Here is a 16,848-nt window from a genome sequence, read left to right as displayed (position 1 = left end):
ATAAAACATAATTGGCTTTCACAAGCTCTGAATGTGTCATTCTTTGGATGACAATATAATTGATTTATCCAGGCTTCACCTTCTTTGGGACCAAGCAAACGGGCCCTTGAATCAATGCAATTCATTAGTTATGGCAGGAATACAAATGAGTGGGGCCCCCACACATCATTAACGCCCATTCTGCCTTAAAGCGGAAAGCTAAATTTTACAACTGTGGGGTCTTAGAAGGCTTTTCTGTCAGGACTGGAACAGGAACAGCACATGTTTGGGGATGCTCTGAGGAAGCCCAAGCAGCTCCCCCAACATGACTCCCTTCTCCCAGGGTACCTTCTAGCTGTCATGACCCCCCCCCAAAGCAGATCAGCATAATAAATTAAGAGATCGGCATTAACATTTTAAAGTCACAGCAGGAAGCAGGGCAACAATAGATTTCACCACCTTTGTATCTATTTGCCCTTTGGTGGAAGGGGGGCCTCAGCATTTAAAGGCACAAATAACCATTATTACTTTCTTTGAGAATTATTATGTTCTCCAGCTGGTGAAATAATCTTAATTCAGGCAACTTGGCTGGAAGTGATTGCTGAGCATTTTAAATATTACACAGTTTTCCCAAGAACAACTATCCCTAACACCCATTGCTTCTCAAGTGGAGAATATGTGTGTGGCTGGGATGGTTTGCACTTCCAAAGGGTTTAGAATCTGCCAAAAAATATAATCACCCAATGCTGGTTCAGTCTAATATATACAGACGGCAGACTTTGGATACTTGATCTTCGGAGAGATTCCCCTGGAAACCAGCCAAGGGTGTGTAAAAAAAAAAAAAAAACACCATCCCAGGATAATTAAAAGATTCAGCACATTTTTCAAGCCACACAGCAGCCTAGTGGCAACAAGATACTTGTCAAGGCAAAGGTTAGCTTTTTGAGAGTAAGAAAAGTGTTCTGTAATATGACTAAAATGCTTTGAAATCTTTCAACGTTCCAGGGTAGTTGGCTGTGTTTAAAGTAAGTCAATGCCTTTCATTCAAAGAAATCCCAGAGAATTTAGGATGCCTGATTTTCTTCACATATGTTGAGGTTAAGTTTCTGTAGTGCCCAGCTAGAAATTGGAGGATCAGAAAAAATGATAGGGTGAAACCAGATATAGTATCTTTTTAGTATTTTCAAAATAAAGATATAAATAAAGACCTACGCAAGGGTCCTCTTTGTAGACTTTAGTTCAGCATTCAATACCATCATTCCAGACACTCTTCTAACTAAGCTAAACCAGCTAGAGGTACCTGAACACACTTGTAAGTGGATCATAAGCTTCCTAACAAACAGGAAGCAGCAGGTGAAGCTAAGCAGAATCACACCAGATACCTGTACAATTAGCACAGGGGGCCCTCAAGGCTGTGTGCTCTCTCCACTTCTCTTCTCTCTATATACCAATGACTGCATCTCAAACGATCCATCTGTTAAACTACTGACGTTCGCAGATGACACAACAGTGGTTGGTTTCATTCGAGACAATGATGAACCCGCATACAGATGGGAGGTTGAACAACTATCCTCGTGGTGCGACCGGAACAATCTGGAACTGAACACACTCAAAACCATAGAAATGGTGGTAGACTTTAGGAGAAACCCTTCATACTCCCACCTCTTACAATACCAAACAACACAGTATCAACAGTAAAGACCTTAAAATTTCTAAAAAGGTAAAGGTAAAGGTTCCCCTCGCACATATGTGCTAGTCGTTCCCGACTCTAGGGGGCAGTGCTCATCTCCGTTTCAAAGCCGAAGAGCCAGCGCTGTCCGAAGATGTCTCCGTGGTCATGTGGACAGCATGGCTAAACACCAAAGATGCAGGGAACGCTGTTACCTTGCCACCACCCTATTTTTCTACTTGCATTTTTTACGTGCTTTCGAACTGCTAGGTTGGCAGAAGCTGGGACAAGTAGCAGGAGCTCACTCGGTTACACGGCGCTAGGGATTCGAACCGCCAAACTGCCAACCTTTCTGATCGACAAGCTCAGCATCTTAGCCACTGAGCCACCGCGTCCCATTTCTACGTTTCTACCATATCGCAAGATCTAAAATGGACATCTAACATCAAAAATGTCATCAAAAAAGCACAACAAAGAATGTTCTTTCTGCGCCAACTCAGAAAGCTCAAACTGCCCAAGGAGCTGCTGATACAGTTCTACAGAGGAATTATTGAGTCTGTCATCTGCACCTCTATAACTTTCTGGTTTGGTTAGGCAACCCAACAAGACAGACACAGACTTCAGAGGATAATTAGAACTGCAGAAAAATACAGTTGCTACCAACCTGCCTTCCATTGAGGACCTGTATACTGCACGAGTCAAAAAGAGGGCTGTGAAAATATTTACAGACCCCTCGCATCCTGGACATAAACTGTTTCAACTCCTACCCTCAAAACAATGCTATAGAGCACCGCACACCAGAACAACTATACACAAGAACAGTTTTTTCCTGAACGCTATCACTCTGCTAAACAAATAATTCCCTCAACACTGTCAAACTATTTACTAAGTTTGCACTACTATTAATCTTCTCATCGTTCCTATCACCCATCTCCTTCTACTAATGACTGTATGACTGTAACGTTGTTGCTTGTATCCTTACAATTTATATTGACTGTTTCCTAATATGATTTGATTGCTTATTTGTACCCTATGACTATCATTAAGATTCTTGACAAACGTATCTTTTCTTTTATGTACACTGAGAGCATATGCACCAAGACAAATTCCTTGTGTGTCCAATCACACTTGGCCAATAAAAATTCTATTCTATTCTATTCTAAAATTATAATAAATGCATGGAAACTTTTAGGATGTGTAAATACAGGTAGTCCTCGACTTATAACAGTTCATTCAATGACCATTCAAAGTTATAACAGCACTGAAAAAAGTGACTTATGACCATTTTTCACACTTACAATCCATTGCAGCATCCCTATGATCACGTGAACAAAATTTGGACACTTGGCATATTATGACGATTGCAGTGTCCTGGAGCCATGTGATCAGTTTTTGTGGTCACATGACACCCAGCAAAGTCAATTGGGAAGCCAGATTCACTTAACAATTCTGTGACTAACTTAACAACTGCAGTGATTCACTTAACAACTCTGGCAAGAAAGGTGGTAAAATGGGGCAAAACTCACTTAACCAATGTCTCACTTAGCAACAGAAATGTTGGGCTCAATTGTGGTCCTAAGTCGAGGTCTACCTGTACTGTATTGCCATCAGAAGAAGGACTGCGAAATATCCTCTCAGATTAAACCACAACAAAAAAACTCTCATTAGGAAGTGTGTACAAGTGAAATGTTTTCTGCAAATCTGATAGGACAGTTTATTTATTGGCAAAAGGACCAAAATGTTCCAATTAGATTTAGTGGTCCCAGTGGAGAAGCTCCCTACTTAATTCTGAATTACTGGATCTTAATTACTTAAGATACGGTAAAGTAAAATTTGCCAGTATTTTGCATTATAGTCAGGGATCTTAAGTGATTTCAAGACTGACCCAGTGTTAATGTTCTTGTTTTCTTGCCAGACGTAACTCAGTCAATTCCGGAGCTCCTGCCTGGGAATCACCATTGATGATAAGGTTGAAATGGGAGAGAGGCAGCTCAAAACCAACCTCTAAGGCCATGCTTCCCAAAACTGGATAAATTACACAAAATTGAATAAAAGTGGTTTTTCTTTGGATAATGACATGCAAATCGATTGCCCAAACACAAGGATATTTAAATTGATTTAAAGTTTTTTACCTAAATTGGGTAAAAATGATTTTCTGATTAGTGATTTTGGATAATGAAGAACAAGGTTTGGGAAGTATGTCTTTAGGGGATGAAGGCAAACTACGGTGGCCCTCAACTTATGACCACAACTGAGCCCAAAATTTGAAAGTTGTTCAATGAATTTTGCCTCATTTTATGACCTTTCTTGCCACAGTTGTTAAGTGAATCGCTGCAGTTGTTAAGTTAGTCCCATGGTTGTTAAGTGAATCTGGTTTCCCCATTGACTTTGCTTGTCAGAAGGTCGCAAAAGATGGTCACATGACCCTGGGACACTGCAACCGTCATAAATTTTGAATTTTGATCACATGACCATGGAGATGCTGCAACGGTTTTAAGTATGAAAAATGGTCATAACTCACTTTTTTCAGTGCCGTTGTAACATCAAACGGTCAATAAATGAACTGTTGTGAGTTGAAGACTATCTGTACCTAGCAGAAGATGCGCCAAGATCAAATTGAAAAAGGCAACAGCAAACTATTTTTGTATTGTTGCCTACAAAATTGTATGGAATGTGAGTGATAGATAATGAGACCCACCAGCTGAGAAGCCTTCCATAAATAGATCTGGAGGCGACAGTATAACTATATTCGGAAACGGAACCAGGGGTGAAATCTAAAATTTGTTACTACTGGTTCTGTGGGCATGGCTTGGTGGGAGGAGGGAAATGAGACTGGGTGGGCGTGGCCAACTTTTTAAAAAAAAACTTTTAAAAGCATTTTTTTGGCCAAAGAGATTGTAGAAAAAATGCTTTTAAAAGTAAAAAAAACAGCCTGTGATGATGGCGCGGCTCAGCTGGGCATGGGGGGGGGCGCGCAGGGATTTTTGCTACCAGTTCTCCGAACCACCCGCCGCCATCGCTACCGGATCAGGTGATCCAGTCCGAACGGGAGCATTTCACCCCTGAACGGACCCCATTAGAATAAGACAGACAATACACCATTGTGAAACAGGAAGGCACCAAACACAGATGACACCCCCACTGAACTGCTTAAAACTGTAGAGAAGAGGTGTTTAAAGGACTAATAGCTTTGTTTACACAAATATGGAACAGATGGTGTGAAAGTTTGGTATATACAATGACACCAAAGAAGAGAGATGCACGAGAATGTAGAAGTTATCAAACTATTGTACTAATTTGCAATCGGAAGTGAATTTGTTCTTAAGGTCTTACCAAGAAACTTAGAGCTGTACACAAAGAGAAAAAAGCCACACATGAACAGGGAGATTTCAGAAAAGGCAGAGGGACACAAATTAAATAGATGATGTCAGATGACTAACAGAAAGAGCAAAGGAATACAGGTAATTCTCAATTTACGACCGTCAACTAATCCCAGAATTTCTATTGCCAAGCGAGAAAGTTGTGAAGTAAATTTTGCCACGTTTTACGACCTTTCTTGCCACAGTTGCTAGGTGAATCACTGCAGTTGTTAAGTAACACAGTTGTTAAATGAATCGGGCTTCCTCATTTATTTTGCTTGTCAGAAGATAGTAAAAGATGATCACATGACCCCTGGGGACGCTGCAACTGTCATAAATATGAGCCAGAACCGAGCATCCGAATTTTGATCATGTGATCATGGGGATACTGCAATGGTCGTAAATTGAAAAACGGTCATAAGTCACTTTTTTCAGTGCTCTTGTAACTTTGAACAGTCACTAAATGAATGGTTGTAAGTCAAGGACTACCTGAACATTGAACTGCAAATTAGATAAAAATAAAATTTCCTTTTTATCCTACCATGTTATAGGAACCCAGCCTACCTGGTTAATTTATGGTTCAGTTGTGAAAACCCAGAAATTTGGATGGTATGCAACCATAGGTGACTAGGAATTATGGTAGGGATACTGCAGGAAATTAAAACGGCACATAGCTGCCCAAATGGGAAGCTAACTTTAAAGAGGTGAGGAACACTGGGCCATGCCGTGATACCGAGTCTCCAGAGAAGGGCGGCATATAAATTGAACCAATAAATAAATACTGGACCCTGAGGGCTGCCCAAGTATGCCAACTGCAAAGTCTCCCTTACGCTCTTCCCCTAATACAGGACTGTCAAACTCCCAGCCCACGGGCCGGATGCATCACGCCCTGGCCATGCCCACACCTGGTTTAATGAAGGGGAAAAAAGTCCCGCTATGTCACATGATGACATGCGTTTGACACCCCTGCCCTAATACTATGTAACAATGGAGACGTCGACATTACCGCAGCACTCACCCTGCATGCATGAAGATGTAGGTGAGGTACCTCCAGGCCTGGGCACGGAGTTGAGGATGATATAATAATGAATTCTTCAGATAGAAGGGATGGGTGACTTGCAACACAAATCTATCCAGGACCACTCCGTTGTAAAGAAAGAAGGCAACCTAGGAGAGCAGGGAAAGCCCACAATTAACCAAATACCATTTGCATATCTGGGGAAAAAAAATAGAGCTTTTAATTGGAGGGAGGAAAGTTGTTTCAGAGTGTGAGGGGGTGCTCACAGACACCTTCGGGCAAGTCCTTAAAGAGCTGCACTTTTCCCTGGAATTGGGTGACTACATTGTCATCACTGTGACGTTGTGGAATTGTGGAGCTACATTGTGATCCTGAGAAAAGGCACATGCAATTTAAGGAATTGCAGATTGTCTCACAAATATTCTTGGGTACCCTTGCACTCTGGAATCCAAATGCCTGAACAGTAGTAAGAAAAAGAAAATCTGTGCATTTTAAGAATATAAACAGCTCAGTTCAACAAAAGTACCTCTCACTAGAAGTTGGTTTGTACTTTCTTGGTTACTTCTTTGCTTTAAATGTGGAGGAGGTATCAGATTTCTAATATTAATCCCTCCTGTTGAGGACAACCTATCTGTTAGTTCATCCTCAAGAACTACATATTTAAGCTTTGTCTGCGCAAGCTGATTCAAAGTACCTGAATAATGAACACATGAATGGCGCCATGTTAAATACCGCACTCATAACCAAACTTTTTCATTTACCTTGTTGTTGAATATGAAATAGAACCTTCCAGAAACTACAATATGTGACTTCCATAAAGCTTGATTATGTTGAAATGGCTGCTTCTCACATCTTGCTGAGCCAAAGCCAAGCAGATTACATAATGGTTTTTAGGAATCCAGGCAAAGTAAAAGGAGGATTACATAGGGATACATAACTATCCACAGTGGCGGAATCCATAACTGGCCAGAATTTTTCTTCTCTGAAGTAACTCCATACAAATACAATCTGTCTGGATTTAAGCCCTTCTCATACTGATGCCAAATTTAGGCCATTGGAAGAAAGGCCAGCCATAAAAGCCAAAGAAAGCCATGAAACATATTTTCTTCAGCTAAACCAATTCCAGGAGGATTCAATGACATTTAATTTCCACTGGATCAACACATACCGTATTTTTCAGAGTATAAGATGCACCGGAGTATAAGATGCACTTACCTTTTTTGGTAAGGAAAAGAAGAAAAAGAAATCTCCCTCTGCCTCTGCCCAATTTTGCCTTGTTACAGCAAACAGCCTGCTTTACTTTCAGTTTCATTTTCAGCATAGCTTGATTAGCACAAGGGAAAAAAAAATCTGCTCCAGCAATTTACCTCTTTGCAGCAAGCAGAGAGCCCTGCCCAAAACAGCTGAGAGCAAATCAGCTGAGAGTTGGGAGGCCATCCAATCAACTTGTGCTAATTAGGTTGTGCTGAAACTGAAAGGAGCTGTTTTTTCTTGCTGTTTGTTTGCAAGGAGGTAACTGCTGCGAGGCAGAGGCCAAAGGGTGGGGGCCACTGAGTGGGCAGGACTACATTCAGTGTATAAGACGCACCTAAATTTTCACCCCCTTTTAGGGGGGAAAAAGGTGCGTCTTATACTCCGAAAAATACGGTATTTCCTATGTTATCTGGCTATAAAACAAAACATATTACCAACTAAATCGGTGTGCGATGCAAATGTAAAAACTACACAAGTATATATGCATATACATGTAGTCCTTGACTTATGACCACAATTGAGGTCAGAGTTTATATTACTAAGTGAGAAAGTTGTTAAGTGAATTTTGTCCCATTTTACGACTTTTCTTGCCACATTTGTTAAGTGAATCACTGCAGTTGTTAAATTAGTAACATGGATGTTAAGCAAATTAGCTTCCCCATTGACTTGGCTTGTCAAAAGGTCGCAAAAGATGGTCACATGACCCTGAGACACTGCAACCGTCATAAATACGAACCAGTTGTCAAGCATCCAGATGTAAATCACGTGACCATGGGGATGCTGCAACAAGTGTATGTCAGGTGTGGGTTCTACTTACCTTTACTACCGATTCACAGCGGGGCCGCATGTGTGCGCTTGGTTTGCTTGCGCGCGCACGCTCTTCTGCGCATGCACAGAAGCGTTTTGATGATGTCGGGGTCAGTGGGCGGAGCCTCCTGCCGGTTTTACTACCGGTTCTATAGAACCGGGGGCAAACCGGGGGCAACCCACCACTGGTGTAAGTGTGAAAAATGGTCATAAGTCACTTTTTTCAGTGCCGTTGTAACTTCGAACAGTCACCAAATGAACTGTTGTAAATCGAGGACTACCTGTATGCTAGACAGACCCATTGCACAAATACATGATAGACCCAAAGGTGTGTGTGTTATACAAACCTCCTACACACATAGTGTTAGATGATCTACATCCTTTCAGGTTTTTTAAATGTCCTGTCATCCTTTCTACTGCAATCCCATTACTTTTCTTTAATTGCTCAATATAAAGTAATTAAAACCATTGAGAAATGCCTGAAGATATATTTCAGCATTATGCTGATCTTTAAATAAAGCTTTATTTGAGAGATCAAAGGACCGAACAAGAAATTAAAATGCCAAAGCTGCTCTATGTTGTTTCCATTTCCCTTGTAGCAAGGAATAGACCTCATCTTGAACTTGACATCATTCATTCATTTAATTGATTCTCCAAAATGACATGGTCCTTCAGAGGCAGTAATTTATCCAACAGTAGGTGAATCATACTGTCCAGCTTTCCCATCTTAAAACGCCTTGGATTGGACTTCTTTGGTTTAAGCATCATATTATTCATGCAATCTAGCCATTCAGAGGGTCTACTGCCATTCTGGGATTACTAGAGGAAAGAGAAGTAGTCCCTCAAAAATTGCTAATATGACTACAACCACTGTCATGTAAAAAGCATGACGGATTTCTTTTAAAAAAAAACAAACCTTGTAGAACATCCTAATCCCAGGTGAAGAGTTGCAGAAGTTCGCAGCCCCACCTGACTTTAATCTGCCAAGTAGCATTAAAGATACCTTAATACTGAGCCCTACAGTTCCATTTCTGTGTTTGTTTCCATCCTATCTCTACTAACCTCACAGTTACTTATAAAGAAGATTACTCTGAATTGAAGACAACCTCCCAAAGAGAACAGGCAGGGAAACACCCCCACCCTCAAATCCTATACAATTCCTAATTCCCCCTCTTCTCAAACTAGGATTTTTGCTATGTTCTAAACCAATAGTTCTCAACCTGTGGTCTATGGACGTCTGGGGGGGGGGGTGCGATGTCATCACAGGGGGGTCCGCGATGGCTTGAAGAAATGTTATGATTTAAATCTTGAGTTAAGTCTTGGGGGGGGTGTCGTGGCCACAAATGGTATTTAAAGGGGATCCATGGTGAAGAAAAGGTTGAGAACCACTGATCTAAACAAACCTGGGAGATTCCTCCCTCTATAATACACATATTACGTACTCTTGCATATGTGAACACACACATACATATCTCTTCCTGAAGCAATACTAAAAAAAAACAAGACCAAACCAGGATAAAATAAAATGAAAATAATCACCACCGATTGCCTGTAAATTCGGCATCTCATTTATATAACTAATTAATTCCCTATGTACTATCTATTCTTTCCCACACACGCAAATTACTTTTACAAGAGAAACACAAGCGTACACACAGACAAGAGCTTCCCTTCCCTTCCCTTCAGCAAAAATAACAGAGGAGGAAGTGGAGAAAGAGGAAAGAAGATGGACAGAGGGCAAGAGGAAAGGGTATCTGCCCTGCGAAGAGAAGACAAGGCAAAGGGGAGAACAAAGCTGCTTGGAGAGGACACAAGGATAACTAGGAGAGGACAGCAAAAAGAAAAAGCCTTGTTTATGCAATACGAAAACAATTAAATTACACCGGTCAACACCCCTCCCTCAAGCAACAGCTTATTTTCAAAGGCACCAACACTGTAGGAGATGACCAGGCTAAGCCCGAGGGTGGGATCAAATGTGTCATCAATTTGGACTCATTATGCTCCCACAAGAGACCTACTGTAAGTCCAGCCCTCCATGCATTCCGTTGACTCTTACCTAGCACCAATTTGCCTGGACCATTAGTAGGTCAGATTCTTGTGTATAGGTAACATGTAATAAACTCAAAGTGCTTGGAACTCAGTTCCTGTTCCTGGGTTACTAGCATCTGACAAACATAGTCCATCATCATTTGTCCTTCACTGTTTCTGCAGCATTTTTTATTCTTCTTGTTGAATGTCAGACAACTCCCCCAGTTCGCAAGTAATTACTTATGGAGGAAACGCTTCCTTTCACAAACATGGCAGTTATCAAAACTGAAGGTGTGCAAGGCATGTTTTGTGTTAATGCCAGATGTATAATGGTACTAACTCACATCTTTTCTAACATCTACTTCTTTCCAAGAACATTGGCTAATTGTAAACTACCACAATCTCAGTGGGTCTCCTTGAAGACGCAATTCTATAAAAGTGGTTCTGCCAGGGAGGAGACATTCCTTATGGATGCTGTTCTTAGGTAAAAGTGGGGAATTTACAGCTGCTACATATAAATCCCATTATTTTTGACCACTAGCTGGGACAATTGGCCAAATTTTATGGGAGTTGGAATCTGACAACATTTAAAAAGCCGCAGGCCGATATACCTTCATTAAAACTTTTTAAGAAATGAAAACAATAAACTATTTTTGAAACACCCATGTTGCCATGGCAAACACCGGAGAATTCATTTAATAGGTTATCTGCTCCCAGTCTGTACCAGTAGCTGATTATCTTTCCAAACCATATTCCAGGAAAAAAAACTTTAGACTCTTTATCTGTGTAAATATTAGCATTTAAATTATGTATGCATATATTGGGGTCTAAATCAGGTTGTCCAACCTTGGCAACTTTAAGACCTGTGGACTTCAACTCCCAGCCATTCTGTTAAAGTCCATAAATCTGAAAGTTGCCAAGGTTGGACACCCTTGGTCTAACTTATATTGGGATTAGCTGACGCCCAACTTTATCTGATGGCTCGCAAGCTTAACCATTTTCTGGCCGAAGAGAATACAATAGATTAGGTAAATCCCACCCATATAATTCCGTGCTTGAAGATACTTGCCTCTACAATTGTGATGGCAATCATGAACCAAGGTGGAGGACAACAGGTGTAGCTGTCGTAGTACCACTTCCGGTCTATCTCACGGGGTAACGTCTCATATGCCACGTGTCGAATCATCCGCTGAGAAAGGCTGAGTCCTGTCTCCTCCAGGAGGGCCTTGCTGCATAGTCTCCTGTTCCCTTGCAAAATGGCCTGGCGGAAGCTATTGGACCTCTTGTTACTCATCTGAAGATATAGTTAAGAAGAAGGAAAGAAAACAATTAAAATGCTTTAATTGAACTATAAACTGAGGGTGTTTAGGTACATTATCAGGATTCAATAGTTGGCCACAATGCAGAATTCTACAAGATTCAAACAGTACATATTCAAAAGAAATTAACTTCCTACTTAATCTCTGGCCTAGTCTTTCGATTTAAACTACTCTACAGGTATGGTTGACTTACAACCATAACGGAGCCCAACATTTTCGTTGTTAAGCAAGACAGTTGTTAAGTGAGTTTTGCCTCATTTTACAACCTTTCTTTTTTTTTTTTTTAATTTGATTTATATGCCGCCCTTCTCCGGAGACTCAGGGCGGCTTACAATGCGTTAAGCAATAGCCTTCATACTTTTGTATATTTATACAAAGTCAGCTTATTGCCCCCACAAACTGGGTCCTCAATTTACCTACCTTAGAAAGGATGGAAGGCTGAGTAAACCTTGAGCCTGGTGAGATTCGAACTTACAGTAATTGCAGACACCTGGTGTTAATCACAATGCTTTTAATCTGCTGAGCCACCAGGCTCTTGTTTCTTGCCATAGTTGTTAAGTGAGTCACTGCAGTTGTTAAGTTACTAACATGGTTGTTAAGTGAATCTGGCTTCCCCATTGTCTTTGCTGGTCAGAAGGTCATCAACCGTGATCACATGACCCGGGGACCCTGCAATCGTCATAAATAAATAGGCAGGTATGCGGGTAGTTAGGTAGGTAGAAAGAGAAAAAAAAATAGGGACTGCATAATATCAAACAGATCCCTGAGCTATGAATGATCATCATTATAGACAAATGAGATGACCAGAAATGATCCCAATTGGATGATGCTTAATTAACCGAGATCCCAAGAGTTATCTATTCCTGCCTAATAAGAGTACGCGTATATAAAATATTCCAAATGCACACATATGCCCTCGCATAGAATAAACACTCTTGTGCAATTGCCAGAAACATTTCTGAGAGTTCTTTATTCCTATAGACTGCCGCTCTGTTAACATCTGCTTGTAGAAAGCTGCCAAGACTTAACTCAGCACACGAGAGAAAGTAGCACAGCATTAGCATTCCGGGTTGGTGCTGTTGCTTACTGGTGTTTGATCATTTTCTTTTTGGCTCATCTGTACAAGATTTCAGAGACCAGGCCTCCTCCTTTCATACCTACAATGTACATGGGTAATTGCTTCAAGCTGAGCCAAACGGCTTCAAAACAAACTAATTATACCGCTGTAAGCCTTGTCCTGAATGAAAGGGGGCTGAGGCGTAAGTGGCCTCCACGATAAATGTTATTTATCATTTGTTATGTACAACCATTTTTAAACTGTCTTTAATTTCATCAGGGAGAAGGGGAGCAAACAAGAATGTGATGCAAATCATCCCAGAGTGACGAGAAAAAAAACAACATCACAGAACAAGAAAAGGGCATGTTAAGAAAATAACAAGACAAGCAGCAAATATATACAGCAATCACACAGGTTAAACCAATCAATTAAAATGCTAGGAAAGCAAAAGAGACTGAAAACCTCTGTAACACTGCCAGAAGCATGTCTGCTTCCTTGAATTTTCAGTCATAATTCACCATCAGTCACCTGTCTGCTGGTGACACCTGTCCACTTGTATCAATTCAATAATTATATACTCTAATTGTCAAAAAATACCTTCCTGCTCAGAAGCACTGTAACCTCTGCTTGTTAGGTACTGCATTATTAGATTCAGCTAATCCCTGAATTATTTTCATAATAGTGACATCCTCTCAAGGGGGGAGAAAACCTCTATTAAGATATTTAAATTTAGTAGCTAGAACAGTGGGGTTGTACAATGAACCAGAACACACCTTTGCAGTTGATTGGTTGGAGAGTGCTCCCACTTGCTCCTGTATGAGGCAATCTACACTGTGATTGGTTACTATGGGTGTGGAGGGGGAATTTCCCCTCCCCCCGTCTTTTTCTTCTGTGTGCCCTGTAAGCGCTGTGATTTATCTCATGATGCTCCTGTTTGCCTGACTATCTCAGAAGTTGTGGGAGCTTCATCATTGGAAACTTTAAAGAAGAGACTGGACTGCTATCTGTCAGAAATGGGGGTTGGACTAGATGATTTACAAGGTCCCTTCCAACTCTGTTAATCTGTTAATCTCGTTTGCTGTAAATATAGATGTAAAATGTATTTATTTATATAAAATGACAAGTTCGTCTCAGCGTCTCCGATTTCCATTTGGGTACCTGGTGCACAATTTCCTGACAAAAACCCAAGGAAGTCCAGCGCCCTCTTTGAAAAGCACCTTTGAAACAGCGATAACCTGGATAATTGAGAATCTCCATAGACATCCTGTCGAGGTGTTCACCTGCCTCAACTTCATTAAAGTAACCAGTGCCCAACCCCAGCACCCCCTTATTTCAAACTGCTTGAGCAGAAAATACTCCCATGATTGAGTCACTTGGTTTGACACTCTTTTAGTGTGTCTCCACATACAGTTGGGTGGCTTCTGCAAAACCAGCATATTCATCTCATTAAATAAGATCCCCTTTTCTCAAATGTAAACATTATTTTCCCTGGATTGTGCTATCGTACTGAAATCTCATATCTATCTTATTAGAATTTCATTTTAATTCCCTGAATTTGTAATTCGCTCCAAATCCTGATACGTCTTCTGAACTTGCCTTAATTTTTCTGAAAGAAATTATTAGTATTTTTCAGAGTTTTGACTGCGGTCTTTTCAAGTATCACATTTTCCTTAAGTACCCATGATTTAAACACGTGCTTCAAATATGATGTGCATGCATATAATCCAATAAACACATAGTGTAATACAAGCCCGCTCCTGTTACAAAATGCTTGTTTAATTATGTATCTTGAGACCACCTATAACACATCAGAAAATTGAGATGTGGGAAGGCTGACAAAACCAATAATTTTATGGTGGGATGGGAAAGATAATCTAAGTTTATAAATGGGGACAATCAGAGTCAGTTCTAAATATTCTACTGTTCCCCACTGCTCAGTCACCTATGAGCAAAATACAGGTAGTCCTCAACTTACAACAGTTCATTTAGTGACTGTTTGAAGTTACAGCAGCACTGAAAGAAGTGACTTATGACCGTTTTTCACACTTACACCTGTTGCAGCATCCCTATGGTCACATGATCAAAACTCAGATGCTTGGCAACTGGCTCATATTTATGACATTACAGTGTCCTGGGGTCATGTGATCACTTTTTGTGACCTTCTGACAAGTAAAGTCAATGAGGAAGCCAGATTCATTTAACAACCATGTTACATACTAACTTAAGAACTACAGTGATTCACTTAACCACTATGGCAAGAAAAGTCGTAAAATGGGGCAAAACTCACTTAACAAATGTCTCACTTAGCGACAGAAATTTTAGGCTCAATTGTCATATACAGGTAGTGGAGGACTACCTGCAGTAAGCTACAGTATTTTGTTTAAATATGTGGATGTCAAAGAAAACAAAGATTTTCCAGTAAATATGTAAAAACAAATGATACTTGCTGAGTGGAGCAAACAGCATTTAAAACCCTCTTCATTTTCTCCCCAACTTAGCTTCATTTTTTATTCATTTATCAACGGGCTATATACTGGTTACTTGTATCCTATCTAGGTGCTTACAATACTGAGAACCATTTAATCCAGACATATAAAAGCACTAAATAATACCATGCAATGAAAGAAAAAAAGAACGGGAAACCAACTGACATCTCTCTAGATAATTACTCTTGTAATTGCCTACCTCAAAAACAAACAACTCATGTTACAGCAAGAAAAGAAACAAGAAACGATACTTTCTGTGCTTTAATAGAACACTTAACGTTCCCAGATGAAATCCTAAAAACTTCAAAAGTTCTGTTTAGAAGCTCTTGTAATGAGATTCTCCAGGGTCATCATGAGTTAGGTGGCTTATAAATATGATTTATAAAAAAGCACTCTTCTCCATTAGCAGTGGACATAAATGTATCAGTTGGGGTAATTTCAAATATTTTACATTTCTAAGGGCTCTTTAACAGAATAGTACATACTGTTATCCAAGGCAGAAGTGGAGATTAATGTATGAAATAATTCCTTTCAGGTCCCTATTATGAACTGAAGTAGGGATTTGGAGTGAAAAGCAGAGAGGAGAACACTTCCTTTGGTGCGGTCCAGTTACTAGCAGTAGAAGTTTCTCAGGATCATGCTGTGGGATCCGAGATTCTACTGCTAGTAATTGGCACCAAAGGAAGTGTTCCAGTGGTGGGTTTCAATTTGTTTTTACTACCAGTTCTGTGGGTGTGGCTTGGTGGGCGTGGCAGGGGAAGGATACTGTAAAATCTCCATTCTGTCCCCCAATCCAGGGGAAGGTTACTGCAAAATCCCCATTTCCTCCTGATCAGCTGGGACTTGGGAGGCAGAGAATAGATGGGGACGGGGCCAGTCAGAATTTTTACTACCGGTTCTCCGAACTACTCAAAATTTCCGCTACCGGTTCTCCAGAACTGGTCAGAACCTGCTGAAACCCACCTCTGAAGAGTTCTCCTCTGCTTTTCTCTCAAAATCCCTACTTTAATGCAGAATAGGGATGTGAAATGTGGCAGGAAATTAATTCAGTTTGCATACATTTATATCCACTTCTGCCCTGGATAACAGCATTTTAGTGCTACTCTGTTGAAGAGCCCATAGAAATGTAAAATATTTGAAACTGCCCTGACTAATATATTTCTGTCCAGTGCTAATGAAGGAGAGTGGGATTTTTTATAAATCATATTTATAAGCCACCTAACTTGTGATTACTCTAGAGAGTCAATCCTAACCCAACCCTATTCCTAATCACACCCTTTGGGGGGTATTCCCCTCTGGAAAAGGCACAGTCTATAAAATTCCTCTCTTTTTCTCCAACGTTATGAGTAAATTTAGATCTTGCCATTATTTCACAATATTATCTAGCACCTCAGCAGGTGTGAGACCAGAGACCTATGAGTAATTGAAATGAGTAATCATTCAGCCATCGCTTTCCAAACTACATATTTTTTTCTTGATTTATGCAACCTCTTTTATGATGACAGACTACAAACACAATAAAAGAAATATGAAGTAACTATGTGGTTTGGCTTACTCAGCACTTGGACCTGCAAGATTCTGTAAAGACAAAAGGAAAAAGCTGGAAAGTTTCAGTCAGAATCCATTTCTGAGATTAAGAATTAAGCATGTCTATTTATATTGCTGTCTGGCTTATTGTTCAATGTACATTTTATTTTCATAATAATATAGGTAGTTCTTGACATATGACCACAACCAAACTAGACATTTCTCAGTCTTTCTAGATACCCTGTTTTCCCAAAAATAAGACCTATCCAAAAAATAAGCCCTAGCATGTTTTATGTATGTGCCTAATATAAGCCCTACCCCCCAAATAAACCCTACTTAAGAGCC

General features: G+C 40.3%; 1 protein-coding gene across 3 annotated transcripts in view; it reads right to left on the bottom strand.

Moving 5' to 3' along the window:
* Positions 1–16,848, bottom strand: part of RHBDL3 (rhomboid like 3) — a 142,288-nt gene that overhangs the window by 24,694 nt on the left and 100,746 nt on the right. For all 3 annotated transcript variants that reach the window (XM_034412523.3, XM_034412525.3, XM_087886957.1), the window contains 2 exons: positions 11,184–11,408; positions 6,026–6,174 (listed from right to left, as the gene is read on the bottom strand). In XM_034412523.3, the coding sequence (XP_034268414.1) occupies positions 6,026–6,174; positions 11,184–11,408 (374 nt within the window). The remainder of the gene's footprint in view (positions 1–6,025; positions 6,175–11,183; positions 11,409–16,848) is intronic.

Source organism: Pantherophis guttatus, chromosome 2, assembly GCF_059756535.1.
Source record: "Pantherophis guttatus breed Tessera chromosome 2, ASM5975653v1, whole genome shotgun sequence".
In the NCBI taxonomy this organism is placed as follows: Eukaryota; Metazoa; Chordata; class Lepidosauria; order Squamata; family Colubridae; genus Pantherophis; species Pantherophis guttatus.
Note: the sequence above shows the minus strand (reverse complement) of the source record. Positions and strands in the feature narration are given on the sequence as shown.